The following is a 24,804-nucleotide window of genomic DNA, read 5'->3' as shown; positions in this document are numbered from 1 at the left end:
TCCTGGAGCTGGAATGCATCCAGGACATGGGAGCCAACTGCTACTGTACGTCCCTGGTTTAAATGCTAATTCAGTCTCAGTAGCATGCCATCACACTTCCTGCTGTGAAAGGTGAAAAGGTCGAGGTCAACCAATTGAAAGCCTTACACATGTTTGCATCTGTATCATTGTGGCTTTGCGATTTTGAGTGTTGGTGTACAGTATGTGGAGACAGAGAGACAGACAGAGGGACGGCTCTGGTGTCAAAGTGTCATCCCCCAAATTTAATCATTGTGCATTTTTTACTTTTGTGCCAACAGAATATAAATTTGGCTTCATCTCTTTTATTCTTTTTTTTTTTTTTTTTGAAGTTCCTCCCTTTTCTTCCAGTCTGTGATGAATTGTTTATGTGTGTGGTCTGTTTCTGGAGAATGGAGGTGCCTTAGAGGGATGAGGGATGAGGGGGGAAGGGAGGGGAGGGGGGATGTTGCACACTTCGATGGAGTATTTGTATTTCACTGTTTTTGCTCTGTAAATGAATGAGCGCATTCTTTATCGGGAGCGTCTGTCTGTCTTTAGACCCCCCGTACCCCCCCTTTCCTCCTTTATTCCTCTGTCTGTGCCTCGGCAGCTGATTGATAGCGCTCCATTGACACAGTTGATGGAAATGCCTGGAGGACAAACTGCGGCTGACGGGCTGGAGTTCATGATCAACTTGGCCACGAGCTCCAGCCACAATGGGGTCTCTTGTCGCTCTTGTGCAGAGTCATCCAGGGGTCCTGACCACCCTGTTGACTTTCCCCCAATAAAAGCCATTAGCTTCATTGTCTGCCAGCTTACAAACAAGGAGCCCACAGTGGCTGATTATGTGGTCACGGTGTTACAAGACGGTCCCAACGGAGCCGTGCAGCTTCCTCTGCAGCAGTCCAGGTCATCAGGTTTGTCACAAACTTCTTCGCAGCGTGTCTGTATCTGAATGGATCACAGGAGGGGAGACTTTTTAATGAGCGGTCAGACTGTGTGCGCTTCAGCTTGCCATGTTTCCCACTAGTACTTGTTGTCTCTAAACATGGCTCTGTGATTTATTCCTGTTGAATGGCAACTGACTGGCATGGCACTATACGTTTCTTAACAAGACAAAAGAGTGCATTTTTTTTTGTATCACTCTGGTTGGATTCTCAATCTGTGCCAATTTTGCCCTTGAGTCCAATGAGCTGTAGCAAGAAGCTGCCAAGTTCTGGTCTTAATGCACTGCTCTGTACACTAGAGGCAAAAGAGGAATCTGGCTTCATGTGCTGTTCAGCAGTTTAGTCAGTGTGGGCTGGAGCGCCGCTGCCAAATAAATGCTCTCTCTGCCTCCTGCCAGTGGTGATTTATGGCAGAATACATCCTTGCCCTGTCCACTTCATCCCCAAAGACAAATTATTTTCCAATTGAGCAGAACTCGGGCCTTGAAAAGCGGCTAAAAAGAGGAAAAGAGAGGCAGCATATTTCATTATCTCTGCCAAAGGAGGTTCTGTTTTCATCCATGTCTGTTTGTTTCTGTTTTTGTTAGTTATTTCACAAATAATACTGAAGCGATTCGCACCAAACTTGATGGAGGGATGTATTATGGGCCAGAAAACAAGTGATTAAATCTTAGTGCTGGTTAAAGAGGCAGGTGTGAGAATTTCTGGGAACTGTTTCTGTTCCATTGGACAGGCAATAATGTTTGTCTCTAAAAGATGAGCTGCTCTGACAAAATCGAATGTCTTAGTCTGATCTCCAAAACAATTCACATCAATAAGATCATTTAACAAGTCATCAAATGAGTGAGTAACGACCCGAACACACAGCACAGCATGGTTTAACTCACTGTATCCATGGCAACATATTTCCTGTTTGTTTGGTCTATATCTGCTCTGTTGCCAGAAGAGATCAATGCATGATTCACCACCACAGATTTGATGTAAACAGCACCATCAGCACATTTGTTGTACTTGGAGCAGACGTGAGGTTGTGTTGTGTTGTACGTTTGTCCACTACATCCTGGGTTTGTTCAGATTACAGAAGCAAGTGCAGCTGCTGCTAACTCCTGATCCCTGATCCGTGACTTTGACTTTGGTTCAGATGGAAATCTGATCCGACAGACATGTGTAGGTTTGTGTTGTCTCGGCGGAGCCCCGCGGTCCATTGTAGTCGGCGCGGGCATGTTGATGAATGATGCATATGTTAATCTCATCGGGCTGATAAAATTGAGATGTACACTTTATTTTCACTGTTTCTTTCAGGCACCAGACAGAGGGTGTGACTTATTAATGTGTGCCACGCTTACAAAGCTATAATTATAGATTTATATTCCAGACCTGGCTTCTTTGTTACCAGCAGGCCAAATGTATTTAGTGTGTGAGTAAGTGTGCAAGCTGTGGAGTGTTCCATTTTTACATGGAGCTGCCTTTTGAAGCCGGCTCTGGGCCATGGTACACGTTCTGTATTTACACGGTTTAATGCAGAGAGAAAGTGATGTGCTTTGTAGTTTGTAACTGTTAACAAGTTCAACATTTCAAACATTCTGCTCAGTATGGATGTGGTCCTTGAAAAGAGCTGAAACAATCAGTCCTTTTTAATAATTCATTGTTTAAATCTTTTACTGATCAAAAACTCCAACACTTGATTGTAAACTGAATCTCTGCAGAGGCTTTTAATGTCTTTGAGCTCTACAGCACTGACCCCTGTTCAGATCTGTAAACCTGAGTTTTCAGTAAACTGATCTAAACTCATCTCTTCACACTGGCTTTAAAGGTACATTGTGTAGGAATTACTCCCATCTAGCGTTGCGGTTGTATATGGCAAGCAACTCAATTGTATTTTCATGCTGCATTCACGTGAAATTGGGCAGACGGCAGACGGACGACAGCCGCTGCACGTAACGGCATAAACAAGCCTCTATGTAAACAAGTGGTCCGTCAGCACGAGGCAAAACAATACACGTGACAATATGTTGTCATGGCGATGTCGTATTGTTTACCTGACCCACGTTTTACCGGCTTTCTCTCGACTTCTGTGACATCTGGTTTGTTACCGCCGGCCGTCTGCCCGACTGCAGGTGAATGCAGCATCAGTGTAACGCTCCATTCCTCCTCACTGCGTTACCGCGGTGACTTTTCACAAACGCCACCTCGACCTGAGCCGACAGCTCCGGTGTCTCCGCTGAGTTTCCGTGGTTTCCTACCGTCACGCTGCCACTGAACGTAAAAACATGGCGACACGACATGGCAGCCAGCACCGAGCTTACCCGCTCCATGTAGATATGAATGATATGAACGGCAAATTCAGAGCTGAAAGGAACACTTCAGTTTGTTGATGAGGGGGATTACTGATTAATGAAAAACATACTTTTGAACGAAATAATCAATTTTTGTGAATAGATAACAGGAGAAGTTACACAATGTCCCTTTAAACTGTCTCCACATGCATCTCCAAGGACCACTTATGATTGGATCTCATTTCCCGCTTTATATGAAAACAAACAGATAGGTGCTGTGTCTTCAGCCAATCAACAGATGGGTCTTTTATCAGTGTGGTTGTGAGTGTGTGTGCATGGATCTGAATGCATCGTGGGTATTTAGAGGTGTCCGCTGGTGATTGGATCACCTGAGATGGATGTTCATGCAGTAACCAACCTCATGAAGTGACCCTGCCATGTTTTGTGCTTTCTCTTTGTTCTGCTGGTGGGTGGGCAAAGTAAAATGATAATAAATCACATAACTAAGCAGGAGGCATGAAACGAGGCTTGGGGGAGTTTGGTAGAAGACCTGATGCTCATGTGAAGAGACCAGCGCTGTTACTTTGCCCGTCTGACTGCACGGCCAGAGTGTCAAACTTTGCACAAGTGTCTCATTAGGAGAGAGAGGCAGCTCTGCAGAGGCGGACAGCCTGTTTCCAGAGACACCAGTTGAGTCATATTCGGCCAAAGACCAACCAGGGAACACTTGCTACATCCTGCATTCACACGCCGGCTTGTTCACAGCTTGGATGCTATCTGATTCTTCATCAGCAAGTAAAGTTTTCATGACCGAGGACTAGAAAGAAATAGCTGTATGCTGTCGCTGCATCTGTTATCAGGCCTGGCATGCGGGCCCCCCCGCTCAGGGAAATGTCCTCTGTTCTGCTTTTCTGGACTCCACAAACATCTTTGGAAGCCAAACTCCACCAGGCCTGGAACTCCTGAGCTAGGGCTGCTTTGAGCCCAAGGCCTTGAGACTCCACTGAGTGGCTTTGATGGCAGTCTGTGTTGTGGAAATGAGTTTAGAGCTTTCAAAACTCATCATCGGGGAGGTGCCCAGCTGTGGTGCTCTGCCTTTACCAACTCTTAGTTTTGTGCAGAAAAACCCTTCTTGAAGAGGCTGGCCACACCTTCGGGCTGGGCCGTTGTATAGGGGAGAAAGGAGATGATAATTGTAGGGGCCCAGCGCCCAGTGGGGCCCATAAAAAACCCCAGTAGTCTAATCTTTGTATGAGTGATTTATTCTGCATAAGACCCTGACTAATGACTCATAGTAATGCTGCATTAGCATCAAATCAAAGTAGACTAAATAAAAAATGATAATATACGTAGTCCAAGAAAAAAAAGTGGAATAGTCAGGGGCCCACTTTAGTATTCTTTCAGGGGGCCCAGAATTCCTAGCAACGGCCCTGCTTCGGGTTCTTTTTGAGTAGGATCTGCATCTACATGCTGAAGGCTGTGGAATCGCCGTGCCACAAGAGAGCAACATCAATCTCTTTGCCTCTTCTTATTGCTAGTGCTATGAGGTCTTAAAGTTCTCCAGCAAAACTATTTGGGCGTGCAGCCATGCATCCTATTAGGTGAGCAGAGCAGCCTATCAAAGAGACAAACAGATCAGGTGAATATTTACCTCCTGAGGTTGTTTGTAGCCTTTAATTTACTCAGGCCATGTCGTCAACACTATGAGTTCTTTTTAAAATTCTGCTTTCAAAGGAAAATGGCTCTTAAAAAGCTCCATGTCAGAATCAATCTTAGGCCCAGGCAAAGGAAATATCTGTGACACTTCTTTTTCATTATCCATGTTGCTTCCACCACTGGCAGTCGAGGCTGACAGCAGCCAATTTACGAAGGTCTCTACCATCTGATTTCACACAACCCAACCGTGAGGTTTTCAAACTGAAACGCAGTCAGCAGCGTTTCCAAATGTCTCCATTTTTTTAAGCTGAAACCTGACGATGACAGGACGGAAAAGAGATGTGTTTTAAAGTAAAAACCATGGTAGTGTGGGTGTCATGTCACCAGACTGTAAAACATTCATACACTTGTTCAACAAGTAAAAAATGATCAATCATCATCACCACCACCACAGTGAATATGGTGATAGAGGCTGTGCTGGCTGTCCACATTAAGATGTATCGGGGGTGTCCAGGCTGCAGAGTGTGCAGCCTGACTGGCTGTGAGCAGCTACCTTAAAGACAGGCTTCTGGCAGCTGCCTCTGGGCAGGAACCTTTGGCCCGTCAACTTCCCTCTGCATGAAGGCAGGCCCTGCTTTATCACCTGCTCTGTTACCTAGGAGCCATCCTGTCAATCACACCTCCAGACCACAGTATACCGCCTGACCTACTGACATTTCTTGCCATAACAATGCAAGTCCCTGCAGACCTTGCTGTCAAGAGCAGGAGATCTCAGAAATATGAAAGACAAGAAACTCTGATCTAGTGCACATACAGGGTTTGTGCCCTTGACCGAGATCTCTTGGCATTTTAATATATCCTGGACATTTCATTTATGTATATCTGGAATAATGTAAAAACATAATAGAGTATAGAATAATAAATACAACAAATATAGACAGATAGATGTAAGCTAAACTCAAAACTTAGGAGAGCATGAGATTCCTCTAAATTCAGAGGCGTTTGTTCAGCCCCCTCAAATAAAGCTCGATATGAAAATCAGCAGTGCTGCAGATGTGGTTTCCATTTGCTTGAAATATAAATGCAGAAGATAGATCAGATGAAATCTTGGCCAGACATTGATCACATCCACGCAGGTCTATTGACCAACCAATGGTGCTCTTAAGTTTAAAATTAGAAAGCAATTATGAAGTATTGATTAAAACCCTTCCTTCCAGTCCTGTAGCCTGAAACAGTTTGTGCTTCAAGGACTAAAAAGTATAAAAGAAATTAAGAAGAAAAACTATATTTTTGAAAATTATTTTTTTTTCTTTAATTGTAATGTTCTTGTGTGTATTTTCATCCTACTGTTCTTCCATAAAAATCTGACACAGACAAAATTAGCACATTGATCATGAAGGCCTATTAAAAAATGTAAAATCTGCAGTTAATCAAAATTTTCTTGAGGGGAATTGGTTAACATTGAATTATGAATTGAATTTTACAGTGAGAAGACATGTCCTGACAAAACTGCTATAAGCTGTGCAATATTAAATGATCCATTGGTACTGGTTAGGACTGAGCATAAGATCAAGCTTGAACTGCTGTATGCTGAATCAGGTGATAATTCAGCAGCACTGCTCTTTCTCCACGTCTGAACCTCTGTGTGTTAATGTGTTTCTCTCTTCTACCTTCTGCAGGTCATCCTCATCCTGACCAAGTACTACCACGCTGACTCCTCCAAGGTGCTGGAGAGCTCGCTGTGGAGGTAGGCCCTTTTACTTTTCTTTTTTTTTTTGTATGCTAATTCTTGCTAGCTATCTATATGTCATGCCTGGTCTCAGCTTCCCTTTAAACAGCAAGGTCAGGGCGGATGTCAGTCACCTCTGCGCTGCGCCTCCTCAAGGAGACGAGGGGTTGATACAGAGCTGCAGGAATTAGGACGGACAAAACATCAGCAGGCAGCTAGGGAGAGAGCAGCGCTGCGAGGCCAGAGTGGGCATCTGTTCGGGCAGATAGCGTATCAGCGTGGCACAGGGCAGGACAGCGGGCACCGGCAGCGCCAGGGAGAGGGGGTCAAGTCCGGCTGGCAGGGCTTCTTCTATTTAGCGAAAGCTGCTGCTCACCAAAACCACTTCACACTCCTCTTTGCCTCTGGAAGCAAAGCACCCATTCTGCTTCACTTCACAACTACTGTATCTTGCAGTGGTACACATTTTTTCTCATGGAATATTAATTTTGGCTTTTATTCTCAATACCCCCCCCACCCAGCTCCCAGGGCACTGCTATGGAGCTGAGGCTGACCTTCTCATAGACAAGGAGTGGGTGGTGGAGACTTAAAGGGATAGTTCACCCAAAATTCAAATTTCACTCATTATCTACTCTAGCCCCAACATGAGAAATTGTTCTGAAAAAAATTAAATAAGTATGTTTTAAGCTTGTTTGTAGCAGAAGCTTCCAGTGTTGCTCTGCCGGAATCTTGCACGATTTGCGGAGCCGTGAACTTGGTGTCAATGCAAATCGCGCGGGATTTGGACGGACCAGGAAGAGCAGTGCTGGGAGCTTCCGCTACAAACAAGCTTAAAACATATACTTATTTAATTTTTTTCGGAACAATTTCTCATGTTGGGGCTTCAATACAAGAGGGACATTACAGACGAGCACAATGGAGGTATATGGATGTTTTTTGGTGTGTCTTTTTGGAAGAAGAAAAGTGAGCTCCGTTCGACATGAGGGTGAGTAGATAATGAGTGAAATTTGAATTTTGGGTGAACTATCCCTTTAATTATGTTAAAATTTCCCAATAAAACCTAAAAAAAAAACGTCAAGACGGGGCTCATACAGTAACACTGGCTAAAATTAGCCGTCTGGAAGACATTCGCAAGAGTTAAAGGTTTGTGATGGTGGTACTTAATTCATGCCATTTACCTCATTGAGGGCTCCATGACTTCAAAGCTTCAGCCTCTCATTATCTCACTAGCTGACTGCCTGTCTCCCTGGAGGACACATATGAATAATGTACATATTTTTATCCAGCCCCTGTTGATGTTTTAATTGTTGCAGTCTATGAATAATGCTCCACATTCACCAGTGGACAGCCTGCCTGAGAAAAAGGAAGAAGAAGAAAAAAAAAACACAAAACAGCAAATGGTTGGGTTTAATCAGAATTGAATCTAAATTGGCAGAGGAAGAAGAAGCTGCCAGGCTGCCTGTTGGCGTCATTGTCCAAAAAAAACGTGAAATTAGCATGAAATTAGCATGTTTCCAAGACGACCGCATGGCTCCTCGGCCACGTCTTAGGTAGGTGCGAGGTGTACCTTCAGCTGGGCCAGGTGTGGTGTGGTGTAGATAGACACAGACCACTATAGCTATAGGCTTTGAAGTCCCCCAGGCTGCAGGATCAAATGAGGAAGATGAATGGGCTTGGCTTCTTCCCCTGTCAGGTGGCGTAGATCAAGATGGCAGATTTCACACAGGGGGGAAGTTAACAGCACCGAGGAAAAGTTTTTGAGGGCAGCTGAGTAAATGAACTGAGAGCCCTTTTAGATCAGCGCTGCTCCGTGGAGGTTTGTCTTGTGTCAGTAAGCAAAGCACACAACGCGTGTCTTCACAGTCGAGCACCTTTACCTGAGCAGCTCAACCCAGGAAAACTAAATATCAGCCGCTTTCACCCACTTCTCAGGGCCCGGGCTCGTCTCAGCTGTTTCCTGCATGTTCAAGTGTAATGTTTCCAGCTGGTAGCCTTTAATGGTAACCAGAGCCATGCTCGGTGCCATGTCTGTTTCCCTCTTGTGCTGCTGAGAGTTTTGTCTGTCCCCGGGCTTTGGCGTCAGTGCCGGCTCCTTTGTAATCGCTGCGTGTTATTCCAGCATGTCTGTCCTTCAGTCTGTTTTGGCTGGCCCAAGGTCCTGTGCTATAACACGACTGATAAAAGAGCTCCACACATCTCGCTGGACTCGCCTCATGAAAGTGTCTCTCTTTGTGAACAGAGAGGAGGAGAGAGTCAGCTTTCTGAGCGGAAAAAGAAAACAAAGTCTTATCGGAAGAGTTTGGTTATTTATAGTGATTTATAGTGACCTTCTACATCCCCCCTACCATCAGTACCATTATGGACTCCCTGTGTTTGAAACAAAGGCACTAACAAAGCTTCAGGAAGTCTTTTTACCTTTTTTATTTTTTTTTTAGTTTAGTTCCCTCTTGAATAAGATGAAGAAATCTGTGATCACAGATCAGGCACCTCTCTCTTTTCAAAAGCTTTATTGGTGCTGCCTGCACGCAAAATGTGACTTGAGTTTAGCTCTCATTATGAAATATTAAAGGCCACATATAATCTAAAGTTAGATATCCATGTGTAGTGTGATTATAAATAAGGTTGAGTTTCTATATTAATACTGTAAAAGTATCAAAGCCTCAGTACACAAAGAAATACACACAACCCTTTTATTCAGAAACTGAGCCTTAAAACCAGCCGTCAGGACTTCCTGTCACTTTGTGATGTCACAACAAAACATTCATCAAGTCCGGCCCACATAGACCCAAGACTCAAGTTTTTTTTCCGTTTTTTTTAATGGTTGCTGAAACCTTCTCTACTTTTTATCAGATCAGTCAGAGAAGGAACATTAGACTTCTAACTAAATAAGGAAGTTTCTCCTTGATTTAGATTCTGTACCGTTATATAAAGTATAAACAGTGAATGTTGAACAGCCTCTGGAAACAACAGATGATAAAGAGTGTGAGGTGGACTTTGAGAGTCCAGAGTCCCACTTGAAGACACTTGAATCAGATGTTTGTCTAACCTGATGTTGTCATTGAGTTAGCTTGTGCCTCAAATACATACAGTATCAAATAGGATATGGTATCGAGTACACAGAAGGAGAGGTGCTTGCAGATTACGCAGAGATGTCTGGATTTGCCACTGCATTACCAAACACTGCGATGACTGCAGGCTGACAGAACTAATCTTAAGACTCTGGCGCTCCAAGTCGAACCATGAAATACTCAGTAAACCTTTTTGATCCTCAGACTGAAAGGAGCAGATGTGCACTTCTTTTTTGAATCCCCAGTGCAAGTGTTTCTTATTTTTAGATGATACACACAGCTTCAAACTGTATAGGCCGTCAGACGCGCCCGTTTACCATTTGATGGATATTGATGTTCTGATTTGGATGGTGTTAATGTCTGAGATTTTATAAAGGGCTTAATATTGTTTGGGAGGATATGTGTCGGGAATTAACAGCCAAAACAACAGACATACAGTATATTGGAACATCATTTTATTTCATTTTGTTAAGATCCAGACAAGAAGCGCAGTTTTCTGGCCTCAAATCCAGATCTATTAGATATTATTGTCATTATGTATTCTGAATGAACCTTCCCAAAGGTTGATCAAATCAAGTATGTACAGCGCCGTGGCCGTGTGCACTCATTTTTTATTGTAGAGTTGTACAACACAAATACCTACTGGGGTCGCACAGTCCCAAAATGTGTGCTGGCTGGTGTTAGAGTGCTAGAGCGGGGGCATTTATAATTCATGCCTCATCTTCCCTAATCTTCATCTCAATAGACAGCGGAGGGCTGGTAACCACAGCACGGGTGAGGTTGGGGATGGGGGGGGTTGGGGTTGGGCTGCACTGAACTGAACTGCTGGTAAGTGGAGGAGGGGCTGGATCTGACAGACCACCATAGCTCCACTGCACCACACAAAAGAATTCAGTTTTTACCATGGAAATGAAAGTCCATGGGTTTTTGTTTTGTTTTTACTTGTGCACATGAATGCTTTTGTACCAGTGTATGACTGTTTGTTTGTGTCACCATGTATTGGCCCTGAAATAATTGTGTCATTTTTATGCAAAAGCTTAAAAGGTGAATTTCTAGTCTTTGCTTATGAACACTTGCACAATGTTGGGAAGTCTTAAAGGGACATTGTGTAACTTCTCCTGTTATCTGTTCACGAAAATCGATTATTTCGTTCAAAAGTCTGTTTTTCATTAATCAGTAATCACCCCCATCAACAAACTGAAGTGTAAAACGTGGGTCAGGTAAACAATACGACATCGCCATGACAACGTATTGTCACGTGTATTGTTTTGCCTCGTGCTGACGGACCACTTGTTTACATAGAGGCTTGTCGTCCGTCTGCCGTCTGCCCAATTTCATGTGAATGCAGCATGAAAAATACGATTGAGTTGCTTGCAACCGCAACGCTAGATGGGAGTAATTCCTACACAATGTACCTTTAAGTCTGGAAATAACTTGATAAAAAATCTCAACACAACATCTAGGTTTAGTGGCTGTTCTGGAGCTTTCAGTCAAATCTCATGGTAGTTATCAGTCAGAGGACCATGAGTTGTTGTGGAAAGCTCTGACAGAAGCTAATGGGTGTGCTATTGTCGACAGTTTCATGTTAAAATTCCTTTTCATTGATCCCTGTGAAAATATTTAACAATTTTTTAAAACTAACAGTTAAAGGACAATTCCGGGCAAATTCAACTCGGGTTGTATTTTCCTAACATTTTAGGTCTAAAAGAAGGAATCTGAAGATTATCAGTTTAATTGCTCTTGTTTTGCGGTAGTTGTAGTGGAACTTCAATCCGCTCCATTCATCGGGGACAGACACAACTACCGCAAAACAGGAGCAATTAAACTGAAAATCTTCGGATTCCTTCTTTTAGACCTAAAATGTTAGGAACATACAGCCCCGAGTTGAATTTGTCCGGAATTGTCCTCAGATCTGAGGTCAGCCACACTATTCTAGCATACTTCAGCCATTTTGTAATAATGATCTTTAGATTCTTATCCATCACGCAGCATAAAGGAAGTGGGACTCTGCAGCAGCCCCAATAAGGTCACATGACACAGACTTCACGGAGTAAAGCTCACTGACACCTGTGAAGGAGAGTTCACCTTGAACAGAAATACATCAACTGAAAAACATAAATGCAGAGCAAAGAAGTCCACGTAGTAAACTCATGTGTCCCTTAGCTGTCTTGAAGCTGCTGCTCTGAGGCCCGACACATCTAGCTCACTTTGATGCCTTCTTTATCCAGTTAATTTCAGATGTGAGTGTGTGTGTGTTAGTGTATTCACACACAGAGTTATTTCATCATTATAAATGTGTTGATGATTAGCCCTCCCTGGAGTCCAGATCACATTTCCCCAAACTAAACAGGAGAGAGAGAGCCACCGAGTAGGAACATGTGCTTCTGGGCCTAAACAGGACAGCGTGTTTCATTTCCCCTCCGCTCTTCCTCTTCCTCTTCCTCTTCACCTCACTGCTCTCCTCACTTCCATCCATTTGTTTCCCTCTCAGGCTGTTTTCTGTCTGTTTTCTTGCTTTCTCCCTCTTCGGTTTTCACTGTGGTGCTCCCTCGCTCCAGATGGTCTGGGGTGCTGTAAATACTTAATTGAGGGGAGAGCATCGTCCTCCCTTCACCCCCACATGCCCCAGCTCCACCACCACCACCACCACCGCCTCCTCACCGCTGCCCTAATCCATGCATATTTTACAGCCTTGAGAGAGAGAGAGAGAGAGCGAGAGACATAGATAATGAGGGCGAGGCAGCACCCCAGGGAGCTCTGCTCGCTACTCAAGATGGCAGCCAGGGAGTCTTTCCTCCAAACACATGTGGTTTGATATAGAACCACAGAACAGGTCTCCAGGGCCGTGCCACTGTGTTGGGTGGAACTATTCTAGGAAGGATTTTAAGCATCTCTATAGAACTCCTACACATATAGGAAACTGAACTGCAACTGCAAGAAACAGACAATAAGCTGCTTCAGTGATGATCCAGTGGCGTATTGTTTAATCATGTATTCATGATTAAAATGTGTTACCAGAAATATGCCCATGTACAGTAAGCATGCACATGAGTCCACTCACTGTTTAACTAAATGAAGAATTGGGCACGTGCAGGAGCCACTTCCACTCCGATGATTAGCTGTAGATGATGAATCTCTTCATTAATCAGTCTAACGGCGTCTACGCCACCAGCGATCAGACAGAGCGAAGAAAGACGAGAAAGAATAATCACAGATTCTGAAACCGAGGCTCTCACACATCGCTAAACTCTGAACTTCCAATGGGACTAGAGACGTCTTAATGAGGCTCCAGACGGGCTCCAAAACTCTACAATATTCCAGTAGTGTGAAACCGTTTACACAACGACTCACAATAAATGACAAGGATATTACAGGACAATTCCGGGCAAATTCAACTCGGGGATGTATTTTCCTAACATTTTAGGTCTAAAAGAAGGAATCTGAAGATTTTCAGTTTAATTGCTCCTGTTTTGTGGTAACTTCATGCAACTTCTCGGTGCATGTTTGAGTCGCCATCTGACACTGTCTGTGGAAAAAAAATTGCGGCTTTGAGGGATGTAAACAGCCAAAGCAGCGGAACTTCCATCCGCTCCCATTCATTGCTGCCGTGGCGATGCGGGGAGAGACACAAGTACCACAAAACAGGAGCAATTAAACTGAACATTTTCAGATTCCTTCTTTTAGACCTAAAATGTTAGGGAAATACAGCCCCAAATTGAATTTGCCCAGAATTGTCCTTTAAAAGATGATGAGGGGAAATATCTAGTTATGACATTTTTTTCACATTGATCACATCTATTTCCTCCAAGACGACGAGGCAGATGTGCAGCCAGCTACTGATGCATCAGCTTGTTTAACTGTAACTTTATGGGGACACACTCTCTCCCTTTCCACTAATGAACATAGCACTGAATTGAATCATTGCTAAGTTCTGTAAACACACAGCCCAGTCCCCTTAAATGACTTCAGTCTGGTTTAATTGGTTTAGTTGTAAACATTATAATCAAAAACACTGACTTTGATTAGATCTCCTAGTTGAGAGCATGTGATGCTGCCTCTGCTGCAGTCAGCTGTATCAAACTGCTCTCACTGTGAAGACCTCTAATGGTACATGTCATACAGACTTCATGTTGTTCCACAGTGGCTTGCTGTTCAACTTAACTACTGTTACTATAATGACTGATGGTGTCCAGATGGCCCCATTCCTATCCTCAGTAACCATGACGACCAAGGTCTTATAGATAGGAATGCAGCAAATCCTTCTCTTGTTGTGAGGCAAAAAGGAGAGACACATAACAGTGATTAGGTAACGTGTCACTGTGTTTATTGACCAGTAGAGACTCCACACGTAAAGACTGGTGTTATTTAGCTTCCTTTGTTTTCTCCTCAAGGTGGAACAGTGGGACAGTGGTTGGCACTGTTGCCTCCCAGCAAGGAAGCAAGGTTCTGGGTTCAATCCCCGGGCCCGAGGCTTTTCTGGGTGGAGTTAGCATCTGGATAGAGCTTCTTCACAGACATATTTCTGACTTCTGACTGAAATCAACAACCACATCTTTACAGCTACTCTGATATTGTCTAGCTATCATGAAATCAATACGTCTAATGGCTGTAATGTGAAGGGCTCTATAGCAGTGATGAACCCTAGAGAAGTATCAGGCCATTCTGCAGTTCTCCTCAGCTCGACCAGCTGTTTCCGCCTCACAGTTTAATTGAGTTGTGTACAGGATGTGCAAATAGGCCGCCTTAGGTAAGGCTTGTTAGGTTTGTACCTGACTTGTTAGTCAAATAAATGTAGAAGGCAGCAACATCTCAGTCGGAAAAAAACAGGTAGTCAGTGTGATTGAAGATGTGGCTTCAAACAGCGATGAAGAACTGAAATAGTGTTGACTTTGGTTAGACTTATATATACACATATACACACACATATATAGGTAGCCTATATCATGAGCTGCTGAACAAACAAGCTGTGGGCTCATTTTTTTTGTATGGGAGGATAGTCTTTCACATTGAAAAGGTTAAATAAATGTTTTTGCATTGTCTGATCCCATAGTTTATAAAGATCTTCTTTTTTTTAAAGAAATGTATTCTTTAAAGGGACAACAAGGAGTTTGTATTTGGTTATAAAAAAGTCTTTTATTAATGTGGATCAATCTATTAGGGCTGACCCAAAAATATCGAAGCTTTGAAGCTTTCGGTTTCGTGGACGCTGCCCGGCGGGTCATGGGAATAACGCTGCCGAATCGCTGTCTATGGTGGAAACTACGACGGTATCTGATCGTCTTCGAACCTCCGACTTTCATTCTTGATCAATGAAAACATTCTTGGCAAATGTTTTCGCTGTCGTCCATCTTGCGCCGGTCCAAGAATTTCACCGTGCGCACGGAGGCTCATGGGAATTGTAGTGTGAAAACACATTGCTTTCCAAAACTCCTCGTTTAACGTCCTCCCTTTAAAATAAATATTCAGATTTGATGAAGATCTGGGAAAACCACTATATTGATAGAGCTGAGTGTTGGCATGCAGTGTAGCTACTGAAATGGTCCAAAAAAAAAAAATCATTTTACAGTTCTAGGGTCAGTATCGGTTACAATTCAAGCCAGACATGGAGAGTGAGTTTGTTGTCCTATAACACAGTGGCTGCCAATGATAATCTGTTGGGAAATGGAGGAGGATGCAGAAGTGCAGAAAAGCCGTCTTACTATCTGATTGGACCTGACAGGACCTGAAAACTGAGATGACTCCGCAAGCATGTGTCTGTGTCTGGATCATAATGCCATGGTGTGTGTGTGTGTGTGTGTCTGCACTGTGTAGAGGCATGTTGAGTATATTTAGGTGTGTTTTTGGCTTGTACTGCGTGTGCATGAGAGCCAGATCGTGTTCACACGGCGGCTGAAAGGGCCCATGTACACACACACACGCATCTGGAAGACGTTTCCCATTTCCACATTCTTTCTGTGAGGAGGATCACAGGTCCACATGTGCACACAGCTGGCGGAGACAAGGAAAGAGAGAAAGAGATTCACTTCCAACCGAATTGTGAAAGGAAACAATAGTTGGCAGAGCTCAGAGCTGGAGAGACACACAATCCTTTCTACAGTTTCCCATTTTTGTCTTTATCCAAATGTCACGGCCTCGCTGGAGGCTGCTTTCCAGGACACTGACCTCCCAGCCACACACTCACACTCACACAATAGCGCTGCAGGAACGTCTGGTATTTGTAGTTTCGCTGCTGTAGTTTTGACTTTTAAAATCTGTGATGGATGAACTCGGCATAATAGTTCTGTGTTTGTCTCCTGTGAGCCATGAACTCAGTGGAATGAACATGAAGCTGCCACTGGATGGGTCATACTAAAAGGTCATGGTTGTTCAGGTTGGAGGATGTGTTGGGACAGAATCTACAAAGACAATTGGCAACATGGGCGACAAATCATTCCTCACCCGCTTGTAGTTGTCTGCAAGGGCCATATATTTATTTTACTGCTGCATCGGCTTCATTTGTGAATGCTTTTAGCCACAATGTGCCAGTCCAGTGTTTATGGGCTGTGGTATCATTGGATGCAGGTGTTCATGGTCCCCTGAGGATGAATCCCAATGACTCTGGTGAGTCTCTGGTCATATACTGTACCAAAACACTTGATACCTATTCATGGTGGATGATGGATCCTAATGATCCTAATCAAAACCACTGCCTGCATCTACCAGCCAGATACAGACAAATACAGACATCTTGCTCACACAGTCCCACACACAACCCCTACTCATATAAGTCTAACATACAGAATAGAGATATTGAATAACAAGGATCAATGATGTGAACATAAAAAACATAGTAAGAATAACAAAATTGGAACAAGAAAGAATAAAAATAAACTAATTAATTAATTAATTAGAAAAAATAGCTATTTGTTTTAAGATAGGAGTATAGTGACATCCTGAAACAATGAAAAGAGGTAATAGAACGCAAAAAAAGGAGGGAGATCATTCCAATCCGATGGGGCTTTCTCAATAAGAGAAAGATATATCAAAAGGAATAGAAACACATAGGGTGAGACAGAGAATAGCAATAGCTGAGTAATAAAAGGAATGTAGAGAAAGTTGCGAGAAAACATTGAGATTGAGTTACATTTCAGTCTTTCAGTGGATGTTGATCAATGTCTTTAACATTTACAACTTCATATCAGCCACTACTATTCTGTGCCACTGTGGAGATGGAGAGGAGAGAAGACAGTAAAAAAGTGGTGAGAGATGGAGACAGGGCAGTTAAAGTGGAAATTGAGGTTTGGACCAGCATGTGAAATGTTAATTTAACTTTTAATAGAACAACATGTCATCTTCTTAAAGATATGAGAGGAGAAATTGGCTTGTCAGCACTGCACACTTGTTTCATGTAGTCATTAGGTGATACAGAACGCTTCATCTTCTTGTTCTGTCTGTTCTATCTGTTTCATGTCACCCAATTAATTTATACAAGCAAGAAAAAAAGGTTTCCCTCCATTTAACAGAAAATCTGGGGATTGTGGGTAAAGAAAAGCACATGTGAGCATGGCGTGTCAGAGTGAAGCCAAAGTTTCCTGGCTTCGTCTGTGAGAAACCCTGTTTTGCCTGGTCAGCAGCTGCATGAGGAGAGGTTAGCTGGAACTTATACACATGTTTAGTTAGACATGATGACAAACACACTTGTACACACAAACAAGCCTGTGTCCCTGGTGTGTTTGCATGTACAGTAGGGACAACAGGACACTGGGACTAATCCTCCTGCTGGTACCTGCGGCACATTTGCTCTTCACACTCTCAGCTGAGGATGGAAAACACACAAACACAGAAACGCAGCCACATACAGGTTCGTCAGCAGTTTGGTATTTACCCTCGCCAAAACAACTAACTGCTTCAATAATGAAAGGACAGGTGTGTGTGTGTGTGTGTGTGTGTGTGTGTGTGTACCTAAGATAGTGGCTGGCTGTTTATTTTAGTCTAATGAAGGCAGCTGATGTGTTTTTGATCATACACCTGAAGCTGGAGCGCCTCAGCCAATCAGCTCTGTGTTATAATGACACACTACGTCCTAATTACAACCTGAGAGCAAATGAATGGTTCAGTTCAGTGGTAAAAAAGGGAATAGTCTAGTAGGAAGGGGGCGTTCCCATGCACCAGAAACATATATTTTTCTAACTTAGCTTTTTGTAATCTTTAAGGTGTCTAGTAAATGAATTTTGATGATCCCCGTGCCAATTATTGTCCCATGCATGTTTTTTTTGGCCATCTTTTGTGGCCATCCTGGATTTCCGACTATGAAAAATGTAAATCTATATAGCTCCTGAACTATACATCCTACAGAGACAACTGACCCCATTTTCTTTTTGTCTTGGCATGAGGAATCGGTAGAGATGAAGTTTGCCAAGATTAAATCATATATGGTACATAAAAACTCAAACAAGGTTAAAATAATGGTGGAATTTTATCACAGGAACTCCTCCCCCATGCACCCCATTGACATTTTTTTCTTTCTAACTTTTATATATTAACAATCTCCAAGATGTCTTGTATACAAATGTTGATGATCCCAACCTGAAATATTGTCCCATGTTTATTTAGGCTATTTTGGCTACCACCCTGGATTTCCTAACATGATTTTTGAAAATTCCGAAATGTTTAATTTGGCCTTAAGTAACTTGTGAGGGGTCAAACTCGGGGTTATGTTATACTAGGGGAAATATCTGTTTGTGTTCACTATGAAATCCAAATTTAAACCTTTTGGTGGAACACTGGGTTTACAGTATTTTAATGAACATGCATTTATTAAAGGTAAAGTTTCTGTGATCTGGGGCTGGTTTCATAAACTTTGACTGTGTCTTATAGGCAAGGCAGATTTATCTGTACAGCACACAACAGGTCAACTGGTCAACCCAAAGTGCTTTACACAAACAAACAAGAACATTGGGACAGACAAAAGAAAACAACTAGGTAATACAGAAGAAAAGCTATAGACACTAGAGCATCTAATAGAAAGGTAAAAGGTAAAGTGCAGCATATTAGCTTTACTCAAGGCAGCAGCAAACAGAAAAGAGTCCAGCCATGTTTGTAAAAAGCTCAGGGTTGGAGCCATCAGAGAGCTAGCTCCAAATATTCAGTGCATGGAAACTGAATGTAGACTGAGGAGACAGAAAGTAGACCTGGTCCTGGTGACCTGAGAGCTCCATGGTTTGTACTGTAGTTGGAAACCAGAACTGTTTGTGCAGTGCTATTTTAAAAATCAATTCTCTGAGAGTCAGGAGGTCAGTGTTAGGACTGCAGAGCTGGACTTCCCTGACCGTTCCTGCAGCTTCAGCAGCTGCTCAGAGTTTTCACACATTCAGTCTCAACACATCAAACTCATGAAAATATTAGCAAACAACAAATTATGAGTTGCATTTTCCTGCTTTTGGTTGTTTTGTGTTACTGGTGCCATTGTTAAGGTGGATCATTGGTCTTACACCTAAGTCAGTCTGGAGATAAGTGTCTGACATGACAAGTAACTGACTGAACAATAAAAATAAATTCTGACATGTCAAGAAAACATGGATTCTCCAGTCAGACAGAATCCAAATGGTCCAAACCAATTTATCTGCTAATCCTAATTTCTTAGGAAAATGATTTTACATGCACAACAGCTGTACAGTGAGTATAGTTTACAACATAATTATACTGTTTGTGTTCATTTTCTTTTCCCCAAAAACTGGCAGGACAGTCTGGAGGGTTGTTGTCTGATCATCACACTGCTTTAGTTTTTTTTTCTTTTCTTTTTCCAAATTGGCCTTTTTTTCCATTTGCTGCTGCGTTCTCGGCAGTAAACTGGATGAGGACGACGTTGTTGTTTTAAGGGACCCAAGTTGTAATAAAGTGGAGTGGAGTCTTCTCCTGGATCTCCTGAATAATTTACCCCTCCTAATAAGATGTTATGGTCACCACCAGCTTTAATAATTTCAGCTTTGCTTCTCAGAAATGTCTCTGTGCTGCAGCATATTAAGAATATTTGTCCCTGGGTAAAAAAATAAATAAAAAAAAAATAGCACAGTTGCTGAATTAATCAACAATTCAAAAACTGACCTTGAGGTTGAAAGTGAACACGATTTAAACAGTTTGTCAGGTTTATGAACAGACTCACACTCAGCATCTGGCTTTTGTCCTTAAACCTGTATTAATACATTCTGCAACAGGCTGTCAATACAACAGTGTATTTGATATTTGAAACAGATGTGGAAAACATGCAAGTTGCTTATTAGCATATCTTCAGGTGACTGAATGAATGAAAGATCAATATTCAGTCTTCTTTTGTCCTTGTTTTAATTTTCCCTGTCAATTTAGTGTAACCCTAATCCTGAGCTGTGTGCTTTGATAAGTCTGATCTCACACTTTTATTATTATATATTGATTAAACTCTGAGTCTGACACTGAAGTAACACAGCTCTAGGCTACTTAATATCAAACTCCCTTTTTATGAGCTTCTACTGAAGGTCATGATTCAAGACTGCAGTTCATACACAGCTGCAAAATAAGCTTAAAGCTTTTATACTTTTTGTATAATTTTTTTTTTTTATAAAAGTTTGCACATCTTGTTACTTTGACTTTTTAATCCAAAACATTTTCTTTTACTTTGACAAACCTGGGTGCACAAAACAGCCCCTCCCGTTCCAGAGTGAGCTCAGGAGGCTGAGCTCATAAAGAGCGGTTAAGGATTGTGTATGTGTCCTCTGTTCTCAAATCCTGATAGAGTTTTGAACTGCACAGAAGGTCATTCACTTCATTTTATGCCAGCAACACACACACACACACCATCACATTGCACTGCCAGCTCTGTTTTTTTCAGGAAGACTTGGCAGTCTCCATCATGCTATCATCAGTAACACTTTATTGGTCTCAGAGAGCTCTTCACAGAGTCTTATTGCTGTTTTATTTATGAGCCCACCATCATCAGAACAATGAGCCTTTCAATAACACGCCACAGATAATTGCCGTAGAACAACGACTATTATGGTGTTAATGATGTCGCTAAGAGATGCATCACATGAGCTGAGGAGGTGAAGTTGTGAGCCTGAACGCAGTTTTCTCTTTGGCTTGTTTTATGACTTTTTATTAGCTGTTTGTGCAGGGAGGAGGAGTGTGTATGCAGGCGGAGTGGGGGGACGACATTATGGGTGAACAGTAGCTCTGTGACCACTTAGAGCTGAAATATGATAGAAAAATGTCTACTTTTAGACATGTGAGGGTAGCATGACTGTGCAGAGATGAGAAGATTGATGCTACTGTCATGGCTACACAAGAGACATTTAGTTTAGCTTAGCTTAGCATAAAGACCATGCAGAAATAACACACTGAGTTCTGACCCGGGCTCTTGGCCAGGTGCAGTAAGGTGTCTATAGGCTTGGTACCTTACAACCACACTGGGACACAAGACTTCAGGGATTGACTCCACTCAGGGAATTAGCTTAACTCATTGAGTGCCAGCCCTTTTATAAAATGGTCAGTGCCATGTGCCAGCGTTTCGGGGCATTTTGAGTAATATTTCAAGACCCACAGAATATTTTGTACTATGACTCTGAAAACACCAAATAGCTCAAAGGAAAGAAGATACTCTCTATTTAACCAGGGACAAACCATTTGTTTGTACCTTGTTCCATTCTTGATTTATCTTAAGTTGAATAGAGCCTGGTTGCACCAAAAAGACTAGAAAGCTGAGAAAAATGCATTTTTGTGAAAGAGAGTCTCTCAAGAAAAACAGTGATTTATCCGTTTTAATTTTGGCTTCAAAAACATAAGACATCTGAAAATTTTATTTCACATGTTTTTTCATTGTACAAAACAACAACAACAACTAAAATACAACAAGTAGGAGTCCTACTCTGCAGAATGATGCCTGCTCTCCTACTTCTCCTGCAGTTGCTGCCCCCTCACCCTCTCCTACCCACTCCCTCCCCCCTCACCCTCTCCAAAGTGACAACTTGTCATATTTTACAAAATGTGTTAAAACTGTTAATAAGGTTACAGACTAGTTTACATTGACAAATCACTCCTTTCTTGTGCCAGGTGTCTTCCGCCTGATGTGCGCAGGGAGGATACCTTAATGAGATGTCTGTACAGTTTGGAGGTGTCCTTGTTTTAGTTGAGGTGAGGTCAGGCCCCAACATCTTGATCTCAGTGTTGCTCCTGTTCCAGCGGGCAGTAAGCATGGTGGGCAGGGGGGGCAGCTTCAGGGGGGAAAGCATCATCATGGAACTCCAGCCAACACTGTGTGTGCCAGACAGGTGGCATTTGGAGAGACACCGGCAGCCACAGTCCCCACGGGAGCTGTGTTTACATTCCTTCGTTTACTTTGTGATGATTAATATTACGAGGAGAGGGAGCCGAGGGCTGCATTTGTGTTAGTAAAAAGGAAGAATAGGAAGATGGGGAAGATACTGGGGAATTAGCCTGACTCTACTACTTAAAGGGACATTGTGCAGTGAGGAGGAATGGAGCGTTACACTGATGCTGCATTCACCTGCAGTCGGGCAAACGGCCGTCGGTAACAAACCACATTTTAGTCACAGAAGTCGAGAGAGAGCCGGTAAAACGTGGGTCAGGTAAACAATACGACATCGCCATGACAACATATTGTCACATGTATTGTTTTGTCTTGTGCTGACGGACCACTTGTTTACAGGCTTGCTTATGCTGTTACGTGCAGCAGCTGTCTGCCGTCTGCCCAATTTCACGTGAATGCAGCATGAAAAATACGATTGAGTATAACGCCATCAGATAAACTCAGCAATATAAGTAGCAGCAAAACTCCTCAAAGAAATGTATTTCAGTCTGGACCCAGTTGGTCAAAAAAAGACTGAATCCCACCAACTCCAATCTGCACTGTTCTGTTCGACAGCATGGCTCTGATCTGGGACCTCCCTGCCCTTCCATTAGCATATATGGAAAGCCCATAGTGAGGGCACCCCTCCCTACCCTTCCATGTGCAGCATGGGAACCTAGGGAAGGGAGAGCAGCAGCAAAACTAAACCTTCCAAATCTGTCATACCAGGCAATCCTCCGTGGCCTTCCATGCGCTTGTATGGAAGTGCCAGCAGGAGGCGTTAGCTGCTCCTGAATGACAATGGATGAGGCTAAAATGCAATGAGACCAGTGACATATGCACTGATAGCCAGCAGGATACTGCTAGTTAAATAAGGACGCCAGCAGATCAGTTGCACTCAGAACTTTTTGAGCATCCCATATGGCTCTAGTTTTGGGCACCAAAGCACCAAACTGGGCAGGGCTCCTTGCCCTCCCCCTCCTGGCCCTTAGTGCTGGGACCTCCCTGCCCTTCCTGTGCATACATGGAGTGCCTAAGGTATGGAGAGCACACCTCTTTACCCAATGTGTGCCTACATTGAAAGTGAAGGCAGGGAGAGCAGCAACTGTAACATGGGTAGGGTGGGTGAGTTGAAACATGTACACTAACAGCTTGGTGGCTCTCCTGGGGGCGCGCAAAGTGGCTGTGCAGAGGGAGCAGGAGGGACAGCAGGCAAAACCCGTTTAGATGGGTGCCCTTTATGAGATTTGCCAATTGGAGCATCAGCTGATGTGGTGTCACTGAGGTCTGCTGCTATAGGCTAATGCACTGAGAGAGTGGGGTGAGCTGCCTGAACACTATGCTACGTATATTGTATTACTTAGCCTATGAATTTCACATTGAATTTAAAAGGGAGTTAGCTCTGACGGAGGATCGTTAACTTTGTCAAGAGACTTTTTAATTAGTGTTAACTTTGATTTCTAACATAATGACTTCCTCTTTATCATGTTTTCAATTTTGAATCATTATGACCTACGTATATTAATTTTAGCCTTTGTATGCAATAGAAAGAAAAAGTTCATCATCAGACCTTCATTCATCACATGTCCCCTAACCCCAGCTGACAAAGGGCGAGGGCGGGGTGCGCCCTTGACAGATATTCCATCCCAGGGTGAACACAAAGAGACAAATAGCTACTGACTGTTAATTATTTTGGGTAGCCAATTAAAATGCATGTCTTTTATAGGGGGGGAGCCAAAGTAACTAAGAGAACCCACATGGGCACCAGGAGAACATGCAAACTCCCACAGTAAGGTCAAAAGCATTAGCATTTAGCATAGCCATTGTTGTTTTTCCGGTATGAATTTTTCCAGCCTTGTGATTGGCTAAAATGGCCTTCCTGTTAGGAGTGGTATCGCCTGGTATCGGCATGTGCATGACAGGCGGATTTTGCGCTTTCATGTGGACAGAGATATTTTTTATCACACCGGTGGTGTGGATGGGAATTTTTTTTAACTGGGTGCCATAAAAGTTTAGTTTCAAAAATACCTGTGTACGTGTGGACTAGGCCTCATTCTGATCGCATAACAGACGCTGGCTGAATCTATACTCAAAACACTCCATCAGCCGTGTGTGACATCTCATAGGACTTGGGATTCTGCAGCAAGCTGGGTGAAGGGACTTTGAATAATGGAGTGAGAAGCTGAAAATCCACGGCCTTGGCACCCAGAGAGAGAGAGAGAGAGAGAAAGAGAAAGAATTATTGAGTGAAAAAATAAAAACAGCTAAGAGAGGTGTGAGGGTGCAGGGGGAGACTGGTCTGTGCATAGAGGCTTTGATAGTGGATGGGGGGAAAAAGAGCAGCATGGTCAATGACGCTTTCCTCCTCCTCCTCCTCCTGCCAACCCCTTGGGTTGCAGTTGCAGTTGTGACTCTCCTTGACACACACACACACACACATACAAACACACACTATGGTAAAGTAGGATTTCACAGTAGCCCGAGGCGTGAGGGTGCGAGGAACTAAGCCAGGCCCAGTCACCACTGGCTATCTCAATAAAACATGAAACACATCCAGTATATGGCCTCCAGTCGATGCTGCTCCGGCTGCTCAGAACTTATATACTGCCAGCATCCCCCCAGCTTTCTCTTATACACACACACACACGCACACACACTGCTGGTTGTGAGGTCTGGGTGGAAGAGACGGTGGCTGACACGAGCCAAGCCCTGATCACACATAGACTCCATCTCCCAGGAGGCCTAGCTGCTGCAGCTGCCCCAGATCACTGCTGCCTTCACCAAACACACCTCCTCACCTCTTGAGTGAAGG

General features: G+C 43.2%; 1 protein-coding gene across 1 annotated transcript in view; it reads left to right on the top strand.

Annotated features, from left to right (window-relative positions):
* sorcs2 (sortilin-related VPS10 domain containing receptor 2) overlaps nt 1-24,804 on the top strand; it is a gene marked incomplete at both ends in the record, with an annotated part of 304,429 nt that overhangs the window by 82,292 nt on the left and 197,333 nt on the right. The window contains one exon of the mRNA XM_083992479.1: nt 6,559-6,626. Coding sequence (XP_083848605.1) covers nt 6,559-6,626 — 68 coding nt within the window. The remainder of the gene's footprint in view (nt 1-6,558; nt 6,627-24,804) is intronic.

This window comes from Trachurus trachurus (assembly GCF_905171665.1).
Source record: "Trachurus trachurus genome assembly, chromosome: 18".
NCBI classification, from domain to species: domain Eukaryota; kingdom Metazoa; phylum Chordata; class Actinopteri; order Carangiformes; family Carangidae; genus Trachurus; species Trachurus trachurus.
This window is presented reverse-complemented; position numbering and strand designations above follow the sequence as displayed.